At 69.0% G+C, this 20,983-nt stretch overlaps 4 protein-coding genes across 4 annotated transcripts; 2 read left to right on the top strand and 2 right to left on the bottom strand.

Annotated features, from left to right (window-relative positions):
* Positions 1 to 592: 592 nt before the first annotated feature.
* On the bottom strand, positions 593 to 5,341 carry RTN2 (reticulon 2). The gene is made up of 9 exons (XM_075020854.1): positions 5,143 to 5,341; positions 4,634 to 5,032; positions 4,101 to 4,247; positions 2,905 to 3,112; positions 2,384 to 2,522; positions 1,893 to 1,962; positions 1,171 to 1,217; positions 972 to 1,030; positions 593 to 814 (listed from the first exon to the last, which is right to left on the bottom strand). The coding sequence occupies exons 1-9, from the start codon at positions 5,339 to 5,341 to the stop codon at positions 772 to 774; spliced, it is 1,311 nt and encodes a 436-aa protein (XP_074876955.1). The 3' UTR covers positions 593 to 771.
* On the top strand, positions 5,240 to 11,732 carry VASP (vasodilator stimulated phosphoprotein). The gene is given in 14 exon segments (XM_075021287.1): positions 5,240 to 6,891; positions 6,893 to 6,912; positions 8,266 to 8,437; positions 9,106 to 9,274; positions 9,359 to 9,422; positions 9,572 to 9,612; positions 9,724 to 9,935; positions 10,017 to 10,126; positions 10,236 to 10,296; positions 10,459 to 10,501; positions 10,674 to 10,719; positions 10,949 to 11,027; positions 11,115 to 11,172; positions 11,287 to 11,732. Coding segments are annotated over 14 exon segments (1,848 nt in total). The 5' UTR covers positions 5,240 to 6,156; the 3' UTR covers positions 11,325 to 11,732.
* Positions 11,733 to 12,701: 969 nt separating this feature from the next.
* OPA3 (outer mitochondrial membrane lipid metabolism regulator OPA3) lies at positions 12,702 to 13,495 on the bottom strand. The gene is made up of 2 exons (XM_075021867.1): positions 13,288 to 13,495; positions 12,702 to 13,130 (listed from the first exon to the last, which is right to left on the bottom strand). The coding sequence occupies exons 1-2, from the start codon at positions 13,427 to 13,429 to the stop codon at positions 12,721 to 12,723; spliced, it is 552 nt and encodes a 183-aa protein (XP_074877968.1). The 5' UTR covers positions 13,430 to 13,495; the 3' UTR covers positions 12,702 to 12,720.
* Positions 13,496 to 13,571: 76 nt separating this feature from the next.
* On the top strand, positions 13,572 to 20,830 carry GIPR (gastric inhibitory polypeptide receptor). Its single transcript, XM_075021866.1, is given in 15 exon segments — positions 13,572 to 15,062; positions 15,064 to 15,155; positions 15,836 to 15,924; positions 16,384 to 16,474; positions 16,553 to 16,660; positions 16,744 to 16,865; positions 17,846 to 17,949; positions 18,027 to 18,174; positions 18,588 to 18,750; positions 18,829 to 18,889; positions 19,015 to 19,084; positions 19,168 to 19,256; positions 19,918 to 20,056; positions 20,524 to 20,565; positions 20,660 to 20,830. Coding segments are annotated over 15 exon segments (1,587 nt in total). The 5' UTR covers positions 13,572 to 14,964.
* Positions 20,831 to 20,983: the final 153 nt, after the last annotated feature.

The raw sequence follows: 20,983 nt of genomic DNA, 5'->3' as shown, positions 1-20,983 counted from the left end.
GCCGCGGCCTGAGTAAACACGGCGCCTGTCGCCCCGGCGACGGCGTTCCATGCCCCTGACGTCACCACGTCCGGCGTCCTTTGTTTACGTCGCGCGGCAACCGCCGTGCCCTTGGCAACGGGGCGGGGAGGGGGGGGGGGGGAGGAGGCGGGGCGGGGCGATGCCGTAGGGGGCGGGGGCGGGGCGGGGCCTGCGCCGCGGGGCTCCCGCGCGTTTCGCGGGGCGGGAGGGGACGCGCGGGAAAACGGGGCGCCCCGGGGGGGTACGGCGGGGGGGGACACACACACCCAGGCGTCCGGACTTCCCCATTCCCCGGCTGCTCAGTCAGCACAGCCCAACCCGGCTGCGGGGCGGTAAAAAATACCCGGGTGGGGAAGAAAGTGCCCCCCCCCCCCCCGTGTCCACTCGTGTTCCCTCACGGCCCTTTGTGCTCCGCTGTGTCCCCCGTAGCCCCGTGTCACCATGGCCCCCTGTGTCTCCTCATGTCCCCCCCCCGTGTCCCTTGTGCCTACCCATGTCTCCCTGTGTCCCCCCCCCAAGGCCCCCCTGTTCCCCCCAATGTCCCCACATCCCCTGCACAATCAAGCCTGGCTGTCACAAGAGTTTTTATTAAAGTGTGACCCCCCCCACGCAGGGGGGGGAAGGACACGGGCGGAGACACGATCCCCGCTTCCTCCGAGTTATCCCCAACACACAGGATGGGAGGGATGTGGGGGGACCCTGGCCACCCCCCCCCTCCCAGCTGTCACCTCGGAGGGGGATGGGGGGGGGTCACTGCGGCTTCACTTTGGCACTTGGGAGCTTGGCCTGGATCCTGGGGGCAGAAGGGAGTTGGGGGGAGGGGTGGAGCACCCCAACCCCCCCGGGGGCACCCCAAGACCGCCCGGAGGCACCCCTGGGCTGGGTTTGGGGTCCCCAGGGGCAGGTTTGGGGTGCCCAGGGAGGTTTTGGGGGGCAGGGGGTGCCCTCACCTGGCTCGGAGCTGACTTAGGTGGTTCCTCACCAGACTCATGTACTGGTCAATCTGGGCCTAGGGACATCGGAGACATGGGGAGCAACTGGGGACATGAGGGGGGGGCAGAGGGGTACCCCTCAACCCTCCCCAGACCCCCACATCCCCCTGTGTCCCCTATATCCCCAAGCGTCTCCAGCCCCCCTGTTCCCCCATACCTGGTGGTGCCGGTAGAGCACAGGGAAGGTAAACGCACAGATGACGCCTGGACAGAGAGTACCATGTCATGCCAGTCCCCGTCCTGTACCCCCCGTCCTCTCCTGTCCCCTGTCCATGTGCCACACCCCCATCCCCTCAAAATCCTGTCCCCAGACTGTCCCCATACTCTGTCACCTGTCCCCATGGTGTCCCCCATCCCCATGCTGTCCCCATCCCTGTGCCAGCCCCTTGTCCTCAGGCACTACTCATGTCCCCTACCCCTGTCCCCTTGTCCCCCAGCTGTATCCACACTCTGTCTCCATGCCCCATCCGTCCCCATCCCCTGTCCCTGTCCCCATCCCCTGTCCCTGTCCCTGTGCTCATCCTGTGTCCCTTATCTCTATCCCTCTCCCATGTCCCTCTCCCCCAGCCCCTGTCCCCTTTCATGTCCCTGTCCCCATGCCCCATCCATGCCCTGTCCCTTTCCCATGTCCCTATCCACCATCCCATGTCCCTGTGCCCACCCCACATCCCTTATCTCCCATCCCTCTCCCATGTCCCTGTCCCCCACGCCCTGTCCCTTGTCCTGTGCCCCTGCATCCATGCCCCATCCCCTGTCCGCTGTGCCCCATCCCCATCCTCTGCCCATGTCCCTATACCCATGCCACATCCCCATCCCCTGTCCCCATCCTCATGCCATCCCTGTCCCCATCACATCCCAGTCCCTATTCCAGTGCCATACCCGCTCCCAGCAGCGTCAGCCCGTTGCAGACAGCCCCCACGTAGGTCAGCAGGTAGAACAAGAAGGCGAACTGCGGCCAGAGCCCGGCGTCACCGTCACCATCACCGCCTTGGGTGTCCCCCATGCCACCAGAGTCCTTGTGCCCCATGTCCCCAATACCCCTGTGCCCTTATGCCTGTGGGGCACCCCATGTCTCCTGGTCCCTCAGTGTCCCCTCTACGCCCATGCCCTGGTGTCCCCATGCCCCCAGTGTCCTCCATGTCCCCCAGTGTCCCCCATATCCCCCATGCCCTGGTGTCCCCATGCCCCCAGTGTCCCCCTGTGCCCCTAGTGTCCCCCACGTCCCCCATGCCCCTGGTGTCCGCATGCCCCCAGTGCCCCCCATGACCCCATGCCCCAAGTGTCCCCCATGCCCCCAGGTGCCCCCCATGCCCCAGGTGTCCCCCATGTCCCCAGTGCCACCAATGACCCCCATGCAGGGTGACTGTCACCTTGAGGGACTCAGGGAGGCTGTGGACAAGGAAGAGGCGGGTGAGGGTGCGGGTGGCAGCGGTGACGTGCTGGGCCAGGCGCCGGGCCCAGCGCTGCTGCTCCTCGGGGCTCAGCCCCACGGTCCCCTCCGGCTGCACCCTGCATGGGGACCAGGGACAGAAGTGGGATGGGGATGGGGGCCGCAGGGACAGCCATAGGGATGGGACAGCAGGGACAGCCCGTAGGGTGGGGATGGCAGGGACATGCCATGGGGTGGGGATGGGGGCTGAAGGGACACCCCGTGTCATGGGGACGGGGATGGCAGGGCCACCCCATATCTTGGGATCGGGGACGGCAGGGACACCTCATGCCATGCGGATACGGGATGGCAGGGCCACCCCACAGGGACAGGGAAGGCACAGGCAACCTGTGCCACAGGGATGGCAGCGCCATCCCACGCCGTGGGGACGGCGACAGGCAGGGGATGGCAACGGGAGGGGGACGGCAACGGCCCCGTGAGGGTCCCCGGGGTGTCACTTACCGGCAGGGGTGCTCGGGTGGGTGCCGGCGCAGGGCCCGCAGGGCGGCACGGTGCAGGCGCAGGGGCAGGGTGATCCCCAGCACAGCCAGTGCCCCGTAGGCGCCCACGCTGACGGCGCTGAACCGCGCCAGGCACCCCAGGGTGCCCAACGCCCCCACCAGCGCCAGTGCTGAGCGCCCCGGCGCCCGCCAGTACAGCAGCTCCCACACTGCAGGGACACTATGCTGCGCCCAGGGCTCCCAGGATTCCCCCCAGAGCCCCCAAGTGTCCACCCCAGAGCCCCCCAGTGTCTCCCAGTGTCCCTCCAGTGCTCCCCAGTGCCTCCCAGTATCCCCTCCAGTGCTCCCAGTGTCCCTCCAGTGCTCCCCAGTGCCTCCCAGTATCCCCTCCAGTGCTCCCAGTGTCCCTCCAGTGCTCCCCAGTGCCTCCCAGTATCCCCTCCAGTGCTCCCAGTGTCCCTCCAGTGCTCCCCAGTGCCTCCCAGTATCCCCTCCAGTGCTCCCAGTGTCCCCCCGGTGCTCCCCAGTGCCTCCCAGTACCCCTCCAGAGCCCCTCTAGTGGTCCCCAAGCCCCCACGGTGCTTCCCAGAACCACCCCAGTGCTTCCCAGTGCCTCCCAGTATCCCCTCCAGCACCCCCCCACGCTCTCAGTACCTCCCAATGCCTCCCAGTACTCCCTCAGAGCCCCCTCTTGCTCCCAGTGTCCCTCCAGTGCTCCCCAGTGCCTCCTCCACTTCTCCCCAGTACCCGCCCCCCCCCCAGTATCCCCTCGAGCCCCCCAGGGCCCCTCCAGTGCTCTCAGAGCTCCCCCCCCCAGTGCTTCCCAGTGCCTCCCAGTATCCTCTCCAGAGCCCCCTGCGTACTCCCAGCGCCCCAATTCTCCACCCAGTGCCCCCCCCCCCCAGCACCCAGCTGTCCCCACCCCGAGTGACAGCCGCAGGTGTGGGGAAGGGGAGCACCCACCTCACACCCCCCCCCCCATGTGCCCCCGCACCCACCTTGGCCCTCCATGGTTCCCGCGGGTGCTGCTGGGGGGGGGGGACTTGGGGGGGGGGGTGTCACCCCTATTTTTAGCCACCAATCCCGCCCGGATGCCTGTTTCCACCCTGCAACCAGATGCCTGTCCCCCCCCCCCGCACCATAAGTGTGTGTCCGTCCCCCCCCCGTAGTGCCCCGAGGCCCTGATTGGCCGCTCACCCAGGACATCGGCTCCCGGCGGGCTCGGTGATTGGTCGGGGGGTGCCGGGGGCGGTTCCGGGATTGGGGGGGGGTCCGGGGGGGGCGCGGGGGGGGGCGGCCGCGGGGCGCCCCCTGCGGGCGGGGGGGGGGCCACGGGTGCTGCTGCTGCGAGAAAAGGGAGGGGAGTTGGGGGGGGTCAGGAGGCTGCGGGGCGGGGGAGGGAGAGGGGGGGCGAAACAGTGTCCCGGGACCCCCATGGCCCTGAGCCCCCCCGGGGACCCTCACTGCCGTGAGACCCTCTCGGGACCCTCCCCATGACCCCCAGCCCCCCCGCCTTGGGTACTCCGCGTCCCCCCCCCAGCCCCCTCCAGGGGTGCCCAAGGACACTTCATATCCCCAAGCCCCCCTTGGAGAGCCCCCATTGCCCCGAGACACCCCCCCCCCGGGAATCCCCGTGACCCCCAGCCCACCCAGGGTGCCCCAGACCCCTCCATGGCCCCGAGCTGCCCCCCAGGGACTTCCATCACACCCCCCTCCATAATCCCCCATACCCAGGCTCATTGGGGTCTCCTCAGTCTCAGGACCCCCCAACTCTGGCAGGGCCCCCCCCACCTCCAGCTGCCCCTCGGGAGGGGCTGGGGGCTCCTCGGGACGCTTGGGGGGGGCCCTAGCAGCCAATCGGGGGTCCGGCCCCCGGGGGCACCCCCCGGGGGGCCCCGAGCTCAGGCGGGGGGGGCGTCCGCGACGGGAGTCTCGGCGACAGCGGGGTCCCGGCTCGTTGGCTTCCCCCCCTCCTCTAAAGGCGATGTAGGAAAAGGTGAGTTCCCGGGGGGGTCCCCGGGGTCCCCCTCCCGCTGCCGTTGCCCCGTCTTCATCCTCATCCTCCTCTTCCTCCTCGGGGGGCTCCGGTGCCGCCTGCAGCTCGGGGAAGTCCGACTCCTCGTTGCCACCTTGGGGGGGGGGGGGAGATTTGGGGTTCGAGGTGGGGGGTCGGGGCACCCCCTTGCCCCCTCGTCCCCAAAGCTGCACCCCAAAATGGGGGGGGCTTGGCCCTGCTCACCCTCCGTGGAGTCCGGCGTGGTGGAGGCCGTGGATGGAGCCTCTTCTGGAGGGGGGACAGAGGGAATGGGGGGGCGTGGGCCCCTCCCCCCGCGCAGCACTCGTGTGCCCCCAGTGCACGGTGCTCCCCAAAACCTTCTCCTACCCTCCCAGTCCCTATGCCCCCCCCTTCTCTGACACACCCTGCCCCAGTGTCCCATCCCCGGTACCCCCATCCCCAGATGTCTTCCCCGGGGTCCCCATCCCGTGTACCCCCATCTCCAGCCACTGCCGGTACCCTGTCCCCGGTGTCCCCATCCCTGGTCCCTTCTCGTACTCCCCATCCCGGTAACGCCATCCCGTTTCCCCCATCTCCAGCCGCTCCCAGTCCCTCCATCCCGGTTCCCTCCATCCCTGGTGCCGCTCCCCGCGGCCACTCCCTCTGCCTCCATCCCTGGCCCCTCCCGGTAACCCCATCCCCGGTGCCTCCATCCCTGGCCCCTCCCGGTAACCCCATCCCCGGTGCCTCCATCCCTGGCCCCTCCCGGTAACCCCATCCCCGGTACCTTCCATCCCCGGCCCCTCCTGGTAACCCCATCCCCGGTGCCTCCATCCCCGGCCCCTCCCAGTGCCCTATCTCCGGTACCCCCAGCTGCTCCCGGTCCCTCCGTCCTCGGTATCCCCATCCCCGACCACTCCCGGTACCCCATCCCCAGACCCCCATCCCCGGTGTCCCCATCCCCGGTGGCCCCCATCCCCGGCCCCTCCTAAAGCCCCCATCCCCGGTGCCTCCATCCCCGTTGCCTCCATCCCCGGTGCCTCCATCCTCGGCCCTCCCAGTGCCGCCGCCCCGGATACCTCCGGACCCTCCCGGTTCTCCATCCCCCGTGCCTCCATCCCCAGCCCCTCCCAGCGCCTTATCTCCGGTCCCCATCATCCCGGTTCCCTCATCCCCGATCCCTCCCCGGTACCGCCGCCCCTCCCCGTTCCCGGTGCCGGTGCCGTACTGCAGTGGGCGAAGCCCAGGACCTGCCCCATGGCGGCGGCCCCCGCATGGGGCTCCCGGTTACCCTCGGCCCCGTTGTCTCCGGGCCGGCCCCGCCGCGCATCACCGCGGCGCCATGGCGGGGCCCGCGGCGGCGGACAAAGGGCGGCGGCGGCGGCGGCGGCGGGGGCGGGGCGGCGGCGGGCGGGGCTCGGGGCGGGGCTGCACCGGAGAGCCGGGAACCGGGAACCGATACTAGGCACCGGATACCGGGAACCGGGTGCCGACACCGGGTGCTGGGTACTGGGCACCGACACCGGGAATTGGCATCGGGCACCGGAGTCCCCAGGACTCCCCAGAGCCTCCCAGTACCTCCCAGTACCTTCCCAGTGCCCCCCAATACCTCCCAGTACCCTCCCAGAGCCCCCCAACGCCTCCCAGTGCCCCCAGTACCCTCCCAGAGCCTCCCCAGTACCTCCCAGTGCCCCCAAACTGGAGAGATCTGGGGGACACCGGGTGGACACGGGGCGGAGGTGGGCTGGGAGGGCACTGGGGGTACTGGGCACCCGCCCCACCGCGGTGGGGCCCACCCGGAGGCGTTGGCCTTTTAAGAAGGCGGAGGCCACTCCGCCGCCGTTACCGGGAGGGGCGTGGCCTCGCGGGGGTGCGGGGCGTGGTGGGGCGTGGCCGCGGGCCGGGACCGGCCGGTCCTTCACCTCCACCCCCCCCACCACTGCCCCCCCCACCCCGCCGCCACCGGAAGGGCCCGGCCCGGCCCCAGCGCGTCGCCGCCGCTGCCAGCATGAGGTGAGCGGCTGGGGCGGGGGGGCACCGGGAATACCGGGAGGTGGCACTGGGGGTACTGGGCAGCACCGGGAACTGGCACCGGCGGGTACCGGGAGCACTGAGGGCGCCGGAAAGCACCGGGAACTGGCACTGGGAGCACTGGGGAGCACTGGGAAGCACTGGGAACTGGCACCGGCGGGTACCGGGGGCAGTGAGGGCGCCGGAAAGCACCGGGAACTGGCACTGGGAGCACTGGGGAGCACCGGGAACTGGCACTGGGAGCACTGGGGAGCACCGGGAACTGGCACTGGGAGCACTGGGGAGCACTGGGAACTGGCACCGGGGGGTACCGGGAGCACCGGGAATCACCAGGAACTGGCGTTGGGAGTTTGCACTGGGAGAACTGGGAAGGACCGGGGTGTACCGGGAAGTGGTACCGGGGGCACTGGGGTACACTGGGAGCACTGGGAACTGGAACCGAGGCACTGGGGAACTGGGGAGCACTGGGAGCTGGCGCTGGAGACACCGGGGAGCACCGGGAAGTGGTACCGGGGGCACTGGGGTACACTGGGAGCTGGCACTGGGGGAACTGGGGAGCCCCGGGAACTGGCACTGGGAGCACTGGGAGCCGCCCCGGTAATGGGTGGGATCCCGGGGGGTGGGGGGCTGGGTGACAGCGGGGTTCCCCTCCCCACGGGTGCTGTTCCCCCCCCCCCTCCGGCCTCAGTTTCCCCGTTGGGGGTGGGGGTGGGGCGGGTGTTCAGGTCGGTCCTACATAAACACAGCCCCCCCCACCCCCCCGTGCCCCCACCCGGATGTCCCGGTCCGGAGCTGGGGGAGGGGCAGCCCTCGGACACTGGGTCCTCTCCGCACCCTAAGGAAGTGGGGGAGGAGCAGAAGAGGAAGGAAAAAGGGGGGGTGAGGGGAGCGGGGGGATGTTGGGGTGCAATTGTGGGTTGGGTGCTTGGGGAAGGGGGGGGGAAGCGCCCATGGGTGCCCCATGGCTGGTCATGGGGGTGTCCCATGTATTGGGGTGCCCCATGCTTGGCCCCCCCCCACCTCGGGGGGTCCCTACGCGTGGGGGCGTCCCCACCAGAATTTACCTGTGGAGGGGGGGGTGCCCCCACCCAGGGGGTCCAGCCTGTGCTGGTGGGGGGTTCCCCACACGCAGGGGGTGCCCAAGCTGGGGGGGTCCAGCACTCTGGGGGTTCCCCGATCCCCACACCAGCAGCCCCTGCACCCAGGGGGGTGCCCATACCAGAGGGTCCCATACCGGGGGGTCCCTCCCTGTGTGAAGATGCCCATACCGGAGAGTGCTCACCCAGCCTTGCCCCCCTCACCCCCCTGCGACCCCCCCCCCCCCCCCCCCCGCAGCGAGACGGTGCTGTGCAGTGCCCGGGCAGCGGTGCTGCTCTACGATGACACCCACAAGCAGTGGGTGGCAGCGGGTGGGGGTCCCCAGACCCTCAGCTGTGTCCAGCTCTACCACCACCCCGGTGCCAACGCTTTCCGCCTGGTTGGGCGCAAGCTGCAGCCCGACCAGCAGGTGAGGGTGCCTGGGGGGGGGGGGGGGCACCCATGGGTGCGTGGGGGGGCAAAGGGGCAGCCCTGGGTGTGGGGTAAGCTATGGAGTACCCACAGGTGCAGGTTGCTGTGGGGTAACACTGGGCATGGGGCACCCCTGGGAGTAGGGGTTATGGGGGAACACTGGGCATGGGGAGGGGGGGCTGTGGGGCACCCATGGGTGCAGGAGGGGCTGTGGGGCATTTGTGGGTGCAGAAGGAGCTGAGTATGGGGGGGGGTGTCTATGGGGCACCCATGGGTATGGGGGTGCTCTACAGGACACCTATGGGTCAACACTGGGCATAGCGTGGGCATAGGGCACCCATGGGTGCTGTAGAGACTATGGGGCAATGCTAGACATGGGAGTGCACTATGGGGCACCCATGGGTATGGGGGGGGGGCTCTGTGGGGAACCCATGGGTATGTAGGAACTCTATGGGGCACGCATGGGTGCAGGAGGCTCTATGCGTCAGCTCTGGGTATAGGGTGAACGCGGGGCACCCATGGGTGCTGTGGGTCAATGCAAAGGATGGGGAGGCTCAGTGGGGTGTCCATGGGTGTGGGAGGGGTCTGCGGGCCACCCTTGGGTGTGGGGGGCTGGGGGCACCCCTGGGTGTGGAGCTGTCCCCCCATGCCTGTGGGTGCCCACAGGTGGTGCTGAACTGCCCGCTGGGACGGGGGCTGCGCTACAGCCAGGCCACCCCCCAGTTCCACCAGTGGCGGGAAGCACGCCGGGTCTGGGGTCTCAGCTTTGGGGCCCCCCGTGAGGCCACCCTCTTTGCCACCGCTGTCCTGCGGGCCCTGCGGGCACTGGAGGAGGGTGAGTATTGGGTGGGTGGTGGTCACTGGGGCACTCGTGGGGGGCCTGACCCCATAGCCTTACCTTGTATCTCCCCCCATCCAGGCACCCCCCTGTCCTGGCCAGACCCTGATGGTCCGGCTCCGGAGGAGCCTGAGCAGCAGGAGAGGTGGGGGACCCCCCAAATTGGGGGTGCTTGGGGGGGTACACCATGATGTTGGGGTGCTGGGAGTCCCCCATGCCATGGGCGGACTGTAGGTGCTGGGGGGGGTCACCATGCCACAGGGGGCTGTGGGTGCTGACCCTTTCCCCCCCCAGGCAGGCGCCGGAGGAGCCCGAGCGTCGTGTGGCGGCTGCAGGTGGGTGATGGGGGGGGTCCAAGGCTGACTCTCGCCCCTCACCCCCCGAAACACTGGGGATGGGGACCCTCCCCAGAACCCACCCCCAAACCCCTTTCCCCCACTCCCCAGGCACCCAGGCCGTGCCCACTGGAGGCCCCCCGCCACCCCCTGGCCCTCCACCGCCTCCGGGGCCCCCCCCACCCCCAGGCCCTCCGCCAGCCACGGGGGTCCCGCCGGCCCCCCCCTTGCCAGTGGCAGCGAGTGCTGCTGGGGGGGGGGCCGGGGGGGGCTCCGGCCTTGCTGCTGCCATCGCAGGGGCTAAACTCAGGAAAGTCAGCAAGGTGAGGGCAGGGGCACAACTGGGGGGGGGGGGAGCAATAACCTGGGAGGGGGGCTCTGCATCACCCCCTTTCTCCCGGCAGGATGAAGCGACAGGTGCGGGGGCCCCCCCTGCACCCCCCAAGGGCGAGGGTGCCCGTGGGGGGGCTGGGGGGGGGTTGATGGAGGAGATGAGTGCCATGCTGGCCCGACGGTGAGGCGGGGGGGGGGGACATGATGGCGGGGGTACCCCACTCTGCCCAGCAGCGCTCCAAAGGTGGGGGCACCCTTGTGCCTACGCTGACCCCCCCCTCCCCCCCCAGGAGGAAAGCCACCTTGCAGGGGGACAAGCCAGCACCAAAGAAGGACGAGGATGTCACTAGTGTGAGTGCTGCCCCCCCCATCGAATACCACTTTGGGGGAGACCCCCATTGGGCGGGTGCTCCGTGTATACCCCCCCCCTTTCTCCCTGCCCCGCCCTTGTGCTCCGATCTGGTCCAGTACCCCCCCCCAACCCCACCCAGACCCCTCTCTTTGCCCCCGCAGGACGAGGCGGAGCCGGGCACTAGGACCTCGGGGCAGCCGGCGGGTGAGTACGTGGACTACAACTCCCAGTGTGCCCCGCGGTCCGACCCCGTGGCTGGGCACGCTGGGAAATGTAGTCCGGCAGGCGGGGGAGTGTTGGGGGGCTCCTTTAGGGGAAGGGGAGGAGTTTGGGGGGCCGGCCCCCCCCCCCCTCACTCGCTGCCCTCTCCCCGCAGAGCCCGTGCGGAGGCCCTGGGAGAAGGCCAGCTCCACGCTGCCCAGGTGGGTTTGGGATGGGCAGGGGGATGGGGGGGGGGGGCCTGGGGGGGCTTTGGGGTGCCAATGGACGGAGTTCGGGGTGCTGGGGGGGGCCTCTAGTATGCCCAGAGCAGGACTTGGGGGATAGTTGCTGGGACGCAGGGGGCAGGCCGGTTGGGGGGTACCCAAGACACAAAATGGCGGTCACTCAGGGAGGTCTGAGGGTGTCCCCAACCTATTTCTGCACCCCCAGGATGAAGTCGGCAGTCCCAGCTGCCCCCGCCGACACCACCGGCCCCGCTGATGAGCCCGACCTGGAGCGAATCAAACAGGTAACAGGGTCGGGGATGGGGTGGGGTGGGGGAGGTCATGGGAGGGGTCCCCCCAAATCCCCTCACCGTATGCCCCCCCGCCTCCAGGAGCTGCTGGAGGAGGTGCGGAGGGAGTTGCAGAAGATGAAGGAGGAGATCATCGAAGGTGGGGGGGAACATAGGACAAGAGGGGAGAATAGGGCATTGAGAGGGTGGGGGTCAATGGGGGGGGGGGTAACTGTGGGACCCCCCCCGTGATGCTACATTTCCTTCCCCGCAGCATTCGTGGTGGAGCTGCGGAAGCGAAGTGCACCCTAACCCCCCCCCTGCCAGCCCTCCCAAGATGGGCCTGCATGGGGGGGGTCCCCCCTACTTCCCCTCCCCTAGCCTCACCTCCCCCCCCCCTCCCATTTCACACCCCCACCACCCTGGTGGGGCCACTCTGGGCCAGACACCCCCCCCCCAGGCTGTGCCTTACCGGCTGGGGGGGGCCAAAGCAGCCCCCCCCCCCACTGTGCTCCCCCTCACCACCAGTTTGGGGACCCCCTTTTTTTTAACACTTGGGGAGGCAAATGAGGGGTGCCCCCCTTTCCCCCCCGGGGGTCTTTTTTATGCCACTTTTGGGTTTTTCACTGGTTTTTTTGTTTTGTTTTGTTTTTTTTTGAGGGGGGGAGGTGGGGTGTCCCCTTCCCCTGTCATGAATAAATGCGGTTGTTTTGTATGTGACACCCACCCACGTCCTCATCTGTGTCACCCGTGGGGGGGGCGGCCGTCACCCAACACAACACCCCCCCCAGCAATGAGAGGGACAGTGGGGGCTTCACTTTGCTTTAATGGTATCTCGCACCCCCTGCTCCAGGAGAAAAGCCCCGCCCCTCGTTGTAACCCTGCCCTCTCACGCTAGCCCCGCCCCATGCAGCTCCCCACCAATCTCAGCCCAGCTGTGGTGTTGTGGCCACGCCCCCAACCCCCCCTCCCGGCTACAGGGCCCCGCCCACAAATCTGGCTCCACCCCTATGAGCCCCAGGGGTTAGGCCCCGCCCCATCCCCCATGATCCTGGCCCCGCCTCCACCATGTGCCCCCCCCAACCCTTTGGCTCTGTCCCAAGCACCATCCCAAAAGGCCCCGCCCCTTCAGGCCCCGCCCCAGCCCTTAGCACTGGTCCAATCCTCACTGCAAGGGTACCAGGCCCCGCCCCCAAGCAGCATGCCACTGGAAGGTCTGCCCACCACCTCTGCCTCCACCCCCCAAGTTGACAGCCAACCCGATGGCCTGCCCCCACTTCAGGCCACGCCCACAACCATTAACCCCACCCCCTAGTTGCAGCCCACCCAAAAGCCCACCCCCCACTCCAGGCCACGACCCCAAGTGACCCCACCTGAAGGCATGCACTCCAGGCCCCACCCACCACCATTAGCTCCGCCCCCCCGCGACGCTCCACCCACAGGTCTGCCAGTCCAGGCCCCACCCACCACCATTAGCTCCGCCCCCCCACCGCGATGCTCCACCCACAGGCCCGCCCAGTCCAGGCCCCTCCCACCACGATTAGCTCCACTCTAAGTGGCCCTTCCCAAGGCCAGGCCCCACCCACCACCTCCCCCCACGGTGTGGGCAAGCTCCACCCCCTCCCCTCGGGGCCCCGCCCCCTGCGCCCTATCCACCAAGTCCCGCCCCTAAAGGAAACGGCCGGCGGGAAGAGCACGAGGGGCGCTTTTAATGGCCGGGTCCCGCGGGGGCGTGTCCTGCGCCACCGCCCTCGGCTCCGGGGGCGTGGCCACCGCCGGTCGCGGGGCTGGAAGCGGCGGGGGCGTTACCGGGGGCGTGTCCGGGGGCGTGTCCAGGCGGCAGGCGCGCCGCCATGGCGTCCAGCTCCTCCCGCAGCCGCTCCAGCCGTTCCCCCACCTCCCGCAGCGCCGCCGCCTGCTCCTCCTCCCGCCGCCGCGCCTGCCCCGTCTGCCGGGCGTACTCCAGGTAGAGGCAGAGCCCTCCCACGCCGAACACGATCGCTTCCCCTAGCAGCTCCGCTCCCAGCTCCGCCGCCGCTTCTTCGTTCAGCGGTTTGACGGCGGCGCCGCGGAAACCCATCAGCCGCATCTTGGCGCGCATCTCCACCCAGTGATACACTGCGGGGGGGGGGGGGGGGGAAACCGGCAGGGAGCGACGGGGCACCGCCGAGGCTCCTCCCTCCTCCTCCCTCCCCCCCCCCCCCCGCCTCCGGCGTCCCTCCTCCCTCCGTGTCCTCTTCCTCCATCCCCCCCCGTCCCCGTCCCCGTCACTCACGCTGAGCGGGCGGCAGGCAGATGTAGGCGCGGAAGAAGGGGCTGGCGCGCGCCCCGGCCTTGATGCGCGCCGCCAGGGGGCGGCTCAGCTGGCGCGCGCCCAGCGTCAGCAGCTTGGCCAGCGGGAACGCGCCCGCCACCATCCCCCCTCGACCCCGGGCCGGCGGCGCGCCGCCGTGACCTCACCGCCGCGCGACCCGAGGGCGGGAAGGGGCGGGGAGAAGCAAAGGAAGGCGGGGGCCGGGTGGGCGTGTCCTCCCGCCCTCGGCTCCGCCCCCCCAGTCTCCCGCCGCTGGGACACGCCCCGCCCCCGCCGCTGGGACACGCCCCCCCCCCCGGCTGGCCGGCTCCCACTACGCGCCAAGAGGGGTCGGGGCACCCGTGGGTGAGGCTGGACACCCCCCCCTGGGGCTGACAGTGGGGCACCCATCGGTAAAGCTGGTGCCCTACCGGGTGACCGTGGACCTCCACGAGTCAGTCTGGAGCACCCGTGGGTGATGCTGGAGACCCCGGGGTGACACTGGAACAGCTGTGGGGGACACTGAAGACCCTCCCCCCGGGTGACACGGGAGCACTCGTGGGTGATGCTGAACCCCCCGGGTGATGCTGGAACCCCGTGGATGAGACTGAATCTCCCTGCATGACACCAGAGCCCACCCTGGTGACACTGGACCCCCCTGGGTGACACTGGAGTACCCGTGGGTGGCACTGGACCCCACTGGGTGACCCTGAAGTCCCCGTGGGTGACACTGGAGTACCCATGGGTGACACTGGACCCCCTTAGGTGACGCTGGAGTACCCGTGGGTGATGCTGGACCCCACTGGGTGACCCTGAAGTCCCTGCGGGTGACACTGGAGTACCCATGGGTGATGCTGGACCCCAGTGGGTGAAAATGGGGCACCCATGGGTGACACTGGACCCCCTTAGGTGATGCTGGAGTACCTGTGGGTGACACTAGACCCCCTTGGGTGACACTGGAGTACCTGTGGGTGACACTAGATCCCCTTGGGTGACACTGGAGTACCCGTGGGTGATGCTGGACCCCCCTGGATGACCCTGAAGTCCCTGTGGGTGACACTGGACCCCTTTAGGTGACACTGGGGCACCCGTGGGTGATGATGGATGCCCAGCATCACTGGCTGACACTAAAGTCCCCGTGGGTGATGCTGGACCCCCTTAGGTGATGCTGGAGTACCTGTGGGTGATGCTGGACCCCACTGGGTGACACTGGACCCCCTTGGGTGACACTGGGGTGCCTGTGGGTGATGCTGGACCGCCTTGTGTGACACTAGAGTACCTGTGGGTGACACTAGACCCCCTTGGGTGACACTGGAGTACCCGTGGGTGATGCTGGAACCCACTGGCTGACCCTGAAGTCCCCGTGGGTGACAGTGGGGTACCCGTGGGGTGATGCTGGCCCCCACTGGCTGACCCTGAAGTCCCCGTGGGTGACAGTGGGGTACCTGTGGGGTGATGCTGGCCCCCACTGGCTGACCCTGAAGTCCCCGTGGGTGACACTGGACCCCCTTGGGTGACACTGGGGCACCCGTGGGTGATGCTGGCCCCCACTGGCTGACCCTGAAGTCCCCGTGGGTGACACTGGGGCGCCCGTGGGTGATGCTGGTGCCCCCTTGCGTGCCCCTGGACCCCCTCCCCGGATGACCCTGGAGCCCCGGGATGCGTGGGGCAGCCTCCCGGCTACCCCCACCCGAGACGTGGGCCACGCTCCACACTACCACCAGGTCACGTTGCTCCGACTCGAGTCCCCACACGGGTGCCCCCCCCCCCGTGCCCCCGCCCCTCCCGGGGGCGGTGCCGCCGGAGCCGGTGCCGGTCCCCCGAGGGCGGTGGAACCCCGCGCCGAGCCGGTACCGGGGTGTCGGGGGGGGGGAGTGTTGTGGGGGCACCGGGGGGGTCCAAGGGGGGCCGGGGGGCACCAGAAGGGCCCACGGGGGCATCAGGGTGAAGCGGAGGGGACGTGGAAGCAGCGAGGGGACACGCGTGGGGAGACCCTGGACGCCGGGGGGGGGGCAAGAGGCACCGGCATCACCCGGGAGGGGTCGAGAGGGGTGTTGGGGTGAAGCGAAGGGGACATGGGGGGACTTTGAGGGGCAAGAGGTAACACGCGTGGGGGACTCGGGACACTGGAGGGGGGCAAAGGGGCACCGGGAGGAGGGACAAGGGACGCTGGAGGGGGGGGACAAGGGACATCCAAGTGGCACCGGCAGGAGCCGGCATCACCGGGGGGGGGCGGGGGGCAGCTGCTGCCCACCTCCCACGGCGGCTGCCCCACCCTGCGTTCCCCACGCGTGTCTGCGGACCTGGGGGGGGGTGTGTCACGGGGAGGGGGTCGGTGCCAAATGGGGTGGGGGGGTCGGTGTGGGGGGTGTCCCAGTCCTGTCCCCCTCCCCAGAAAGACCCAGGCGTCCGGGCACCACCTGCAGCTCCCTGGTAACGAGCACGTCAAAGTGGGGGGGGGTGGCACCCATAACGGGGGGGACGACGACACGACACTGACACCCTCATCCCTCCCGGTGCCCCCCCCCAGCACACCCCCCCTCAGGAGCTGCTGTCGCCGTCATGGGCCACTGGGCAGTGGCCCCACCTCTGCTCAGCCGGGTCCTGCGTGGGGCAGAGGTGAGACCCCAGGACCCCCCAGTGTCACCCCTGGGGTCCCCCCACACCCTGGGACTCCCCCGCTGCTACTGCTGGGACCCCACCAGGACTCTCCCATTGACTCATTGGGACCCCCACCCCAGCAAGACCCCCCCCTCCCCAGCTGCCACCTCCAGGATGTCCTCCCCAGGACCATGGTGTCCCATGGTGATGTCCCTATCCTGGTCACCCATGGTGGTGACCCCAGTCGTGGTGCCCCCATGGTGGTGGCTCCATCATGGTGAACCCACGGTGGTGACCCCAGTCGTGGTGGCCCCATGGTGGTGTCCATGTGGTGGTAGCCCCATAGTGTTGGCCCCAGTCATGATGGCCCCACCATGGTGGCCCCGTGGTGGTGGCCCCAGGGTGGTCGCCCCAATGCGGTGACCCTGGTGGTGGTGTCCCCATGGTGGCCCCCCACCCCATGGTGGGCCCTTGCAGGAGGAGCGCTCAGCCCAGGCGACGCTGGCTGCCTGGCGCGAGTACCGGCATGCCTGCGAGCTGCGCCTGCGCCTCGACCCCCCGGCACCTGGTGAGTGAGGATGGGGTAGGGAAAACAGGGGGACACTGGGGACACCCTGACACCCCCCCCCCCCGCACCTCTCCCCAGGACCCGTCTGCAACCGCAGCTTTGACATGTACGCCTGCTGGGGGGACGCGGCCCCCAACAGCACCGTCACCGTCCCCTGCCCCTGGTACCTGCCCTGGCACCACCGAGGTAATGGCCGGGGGGTGGCACTTGCCCTGGGGGGTCCTGTGGGTGCCCCTGGGTGCCACGGAGTGATGGGACGAGGTGCTCAGTGCAGGGTGGGGTGGTGGCTCGGCGCTGCGGACCTGACGGGCGGTGGGTGACAGACGAGACGGGGCGGCCCTGGCGGGACCATTCGCAGTGCGAGGACCCGTCGCAGGAGCAGCTGCTGCAGGTGGGGGCCCGGGTGCTGCGCCGTGGCACGCTGCGGGCTGCGGTGCCGGGGGGGGGGGGTGTGCCATGCTGGGATGTGTCATGCTGCCATGCTGTGCTGTGCTGCGCCGTGCCGTGCGCCGTGCCGTGCGCCATGCTGCTCTGCTGTGCCATGATGTGCCATGATGTGCCCCGTGCCGTGCTGTGCCATACACCATGCCGTGCACCGTGCCGCTCTGCTGTGCATCGCGCCGTGCTGTGCCGTGCCATGCTGTGTCCCATGCCGCGCCGTGCCGCACCGTGCACTGTGCCACGCCGTGCCGTGCCACGCAACTGCGCTGTGCCCCGTGCTGTGCCGCGTGGCATGCCCTGTGCCGTGCCGCACTTTGTGCACCATGCCACGCCGTGCTGCACTGTGCTGTGTTGTGCACCGTGCCATGCCCCGCGCAGTTCCCTGTGCCATGCTGCGCTGCGCTGTGCCCCATGCTGTGCTGTGCCCCTTGTCCCATGCCGTGCTGGGCCATGGGCCGGGGGCTGCGCTTCGCCAGGCTGACATGTGCGGTACCCCATGTCGTGCCGTGGCATGCACCGTCGGGCTGCGCTGCAGCGTGTGCCGTGCCGGGAGCTGCTGGGCTGCACAGTGTTGCGCTGTGCCGTGACACGCGCTGGGCTGCGCTGTGCCATGCCATGTTGTGCTGTGGCATGCTGTGCCGTGCATTTTGCTGTGCCTGTTGCACCGTGCCGTGCCTCTTTGCACCATGCCATGCTGCGCCGTGTGGCCCCGTGCCATGCCGCGCCATACACTGTGATGCGTTTTGCTGTGTTGTACCACGCCGTGCTGCGATAACGCACCGTGCTGCACCGCGCCATGTCACGTTGCACCATACCAAGTCGTGTTTCACCATGCCATGCTGTGACATTCACCATGCCACACCATGCCCTGTTCCACCTCCTGGTGCCGTGCCACATCCCTGTCCCCGGTGACTGTCCTTGTCCCCGCAGCGGCAGGCCTGGCTGCTGGAGCAGTTCCGTCTCCTCTACACCGTGGGATACTCCCTCTCCCTCATCGCCCTCCTCCTGGCACTGCTGCTGCTTCTGGTCTTCAGGTACCTGCACCGGGGCACCCTTGGGTGCTAGGGGGGCACCCATGGGTGCTGCCACCCACTGCCCTTCGTCCCCGCAGGCGCCTGCGTTGCACCCGCAACTTCATCCACGCCAACCTCTTCCTCTCCTTCGTGCTGCGGGCGGGCGCCATCCTGACACGGGATGCGCTGCTCCAACGCCGCCTGCGTCCCGGTCCCGGGCACCCTCTGCAGCTGCTGGGCCAGCAGGTGGGCACCCGTGGCGGATGGGGGGCACCCATGGTGGATGGGGGGCACCCATGGCAGAGGGTATCCACGGGTGGGGCACCTACGGAGGTGGCACCCACCGGAGAGTACCTATGGAGGGGAACACCCATGGTGGGGGTATCCAAGGGTGGGGGGCACCCATGGGTTGGGGATGGTGGGCTGCGCTGGGATGGGGCACCCAAGGGTGGGGGCTGTTCCCATCATGGTGCTGGTGCCACCATGATGTTGGTGCCACCACGATGCTGGTGCCACCACAATGTTGGTGCCACCACGATGCTGGTGCCACCGCGATGCTGGTGCCACCATGATGCTGGTCTAACATGATGCTGGTGCCACCCTGATGCTGGTCCCTCCCCAATGCTGGTGTCCCCGTGGCGGTGTGGGTGTCCCTCCAGCAGGCAGTGGCAGGGTGCCGGCTGGCCCAGGCTCTCACCCAGTACTGCGTGGGGGCTAACTACGGGTGGCTGCTGGCCGAGGGACTCTTCCTCCACAAGCTCCTGGTGCTCGCAGCCTTCTCCGGCGAGCGCTGCCTCCCTGCCTTCCTCCTCCTCGGCTGGGGTGAGCCCATCCCCATGTCCCCCCTGTGTCCCCACGTGCCTCTGCATCCCCTCCCCAACCTTGTCCCCATCCCTCCAGGAGCTCCTGTGCTCTTCGTGGTACCATGGGTGGTGGTGAGGTACCTCTATGAGAACGAGGGGTGAGGCTGCCGGACAACCCCCCCCTCCCCATTTTGTCACACCCTGGGGACACTCTGATGTCCCCAACAAGGGACCCAGGCATCTGGCTGAGTGCCCCCCACCCCCCCCCCCCAAACTCCGGCAGGTGCTGGGAGAGGAACGAGAAGGCAGCAGTATGGTGGATCATCCGCTGTCCCATCCTGATGGCCGTGGTGGTGGGTGACACAGCACGGGGGTGGTCATCCTGGGGCAGTGTCCCCACTGCAGGGGGTGTCAGTGCCAGTGTCACCATCCCCAGGTGAACTTCGTGGTGTTTGTGCGCATCGTCCGCATCTTGGTGGCCAAAGTCCGGGCGCATCAGGTGTCCCGTGGGGACACCAGGATCAGGTGGGTACATGGGGACCTTGGGGTGCATGTGGGACATGGGGGGATGTCCCCCAGCAGGGGGACACTGGGGATGGGCATGGGGATGCCAGTGACACTGGGACACTGAGGTGTGTGTGGGGACACGCATTGCACACCCCATCCCTGTCCCCATCTTGTCCCCATGCTGGCCGTGCAACGTCCTTGTGCCCATCCTGGCTCTGTGCACGTCCCCATGTGTGCCCCATCCCTGCAATGTCCCCAAGCACGTCCCTGAGTGTGTCCCCACCCCCGTCATGTCCCCAAGTGTGTCCCCATGCCTGTCATGTCCCCAGCCATGTCCCCATTCCTGTGACATCCCCAATTGTCTCCCCATTCCTGTGACATCCCCAAGTGTGTCCCTATGCATGTCCCCATCCCTGTAATGCCACCAAACGTGTCCCTGAGGGTGTCCCCATCACTTCCTGAGGGGGTCCCCGGGGGGTGTCCCTGTCCCCAGGGGTGTCCCCAAGGGGGTCCCCATCCCTCCCTGGGGGGTGTCCCTGTCCCCAGGGCTGTCCCCAAGGGGGTCTCCATCCCTCCCTGAGGGGGTCCCTGGGGGGTGTCCCTGTCCCCAAGGGTGTCCCCAGGGGTGTCCCCAAGTGTGTCCCTGGCTGTCCCCAAGCGTGTGTGTGCCCCCCCCCAGGCTGGCCAGGTCGACGCTGACGCTGATCCCGCTGCTGGGGGTGCATGAGGTGGCCTTCGCCCTGGTGGGAGAGGGGCAGGGGGGTGGCACTCTGCGCCTGGTGCGGCTTTGCCTGCAGCTACTGCTCTCCTCCTCCCAGGTGCGAGGGGGGGGAAAACGGGGGGGGGGCACGGGCATGGGGGAGTGTGCAATGGGGGCTACAACGGGGAGGTGCAATGGAGGAGGCTTGGGGGGGGCAGTGGAAGGGGCAATGGGATAGAGGCTGCAATGGGCTGGTGCAATGGGGGGGTCATGGCAGGGGTACAATGGTGGTGTGCAATTGGGGGGCTGCAATGTGGTGGGGGGTGCAATGAAGGGGCTAAAATAGGGGGCTGTAATGGGGGAGTGCAATGGGGGGGCTGTAATGGGTGGGCTCCATGGGAGGGCTGCAATGGGCAGGGGGGCTGCAGGAGGTGGGGGCTGCAATGGGATGCAGGGGATGGGTGCTCGGGGCGGGGGGTGCTCAGGTGCAGGGGGTGCACACACCTGTGCGTGTGACCGCGTGCACCCACCTGTTTGGGTGCACCCCCACCGCGGGGTGTCCCCCCACACACACTTCGTCCCCAGGGCCTCATTGTCAGCATCCTCTACTGCTTCGTCAACAAGGAGGTGCGTCAGGGCACGTCGTGACACGGGGCGGGGGGGGAAGGGGGCATGTCGCGACGTGACGTTGACACGTCGCGACATGTCCCGGTGCCCGCAGGTGCAGGCGGAGGTGCGACGTGGGTGGCAGCGGTGCCGCTTGGGTGCCCCATGCCCACCTGGTCCCCCCCGACCCCCCCCCCGTGGCACCCGCCGCTACGTGGCAGTGGGGGGGCAGCACCCAGCACCCCCCCATCCCGGGGGGCACCCGATTGCCGAGAGCTGCTGCTGAGGCGGGGGTGGCACCTTTGGGTGCTGGTGGGGGGGGTCCCAAGACCTTGGGGTGCTGAGGGGGTGTCCCAAAAGCCTTTGGGTGCTGGGGGGGGGGTCCCTGTCACCTTTGGGTGCTGGTGGGGGGGTTCTCAAGACCTTGGGAAGCTGAGGG

This window comes from Buteo buteo, chromosome Z, assembly GCF_964188355.1.
Source record: "Buteo buteo chromosome Z, bButBut1.hap1.1, whole genome shotgun sequence".
Lineage (NCBI taxonomy): Eukaryota > Metazoa > Chordata > Aves > Accipitriformes > Accipitridae > Buteo > Buteo buteo.
This window is presented reverse-complemented; position numbering and strand designations above follow the sequence as displayed.

Bases quoted from the DNA above. Each gene is read 5' to 3' on its own strand.
- OPA3 (XM_075021867.1), bottom strand. From the start codon at position 13,429: ATGGTGGCGGGCGCGTTCCCGCTGGCCAAGCTGCTGACGCTGGGCGCG. The intron at 13,131-13,287 runs GTGAGTGACGGG...CCCCCCCCGCAG, and splicing joins CTGCCTGCCGCCCGCTCAGC to TGTATCACTGGGTGGAGATG.
- RTN2 (XM_075020854.1), bottom strand. From the start codon at position 5,341: ATGGGACACTGGGGCAGGGTGTGTCAGAGAAGGGGGGGGCATAGGGAC. The intron at 4,248-4,633 runs GTATGGGGGATT...CTTTTCTCGCAG, and splicing joins GGAGACCCCAATGAGCCTGG to CAGCAGCACCCGTGGCCCCC. The intron at 815-971 runs GTGAGGGCACCC...TTCTGCCCCCAG, and splicing joins CTAAGTCAGCTCCGAGCCAG to GATCCAGGCCAAGCTCCCAA.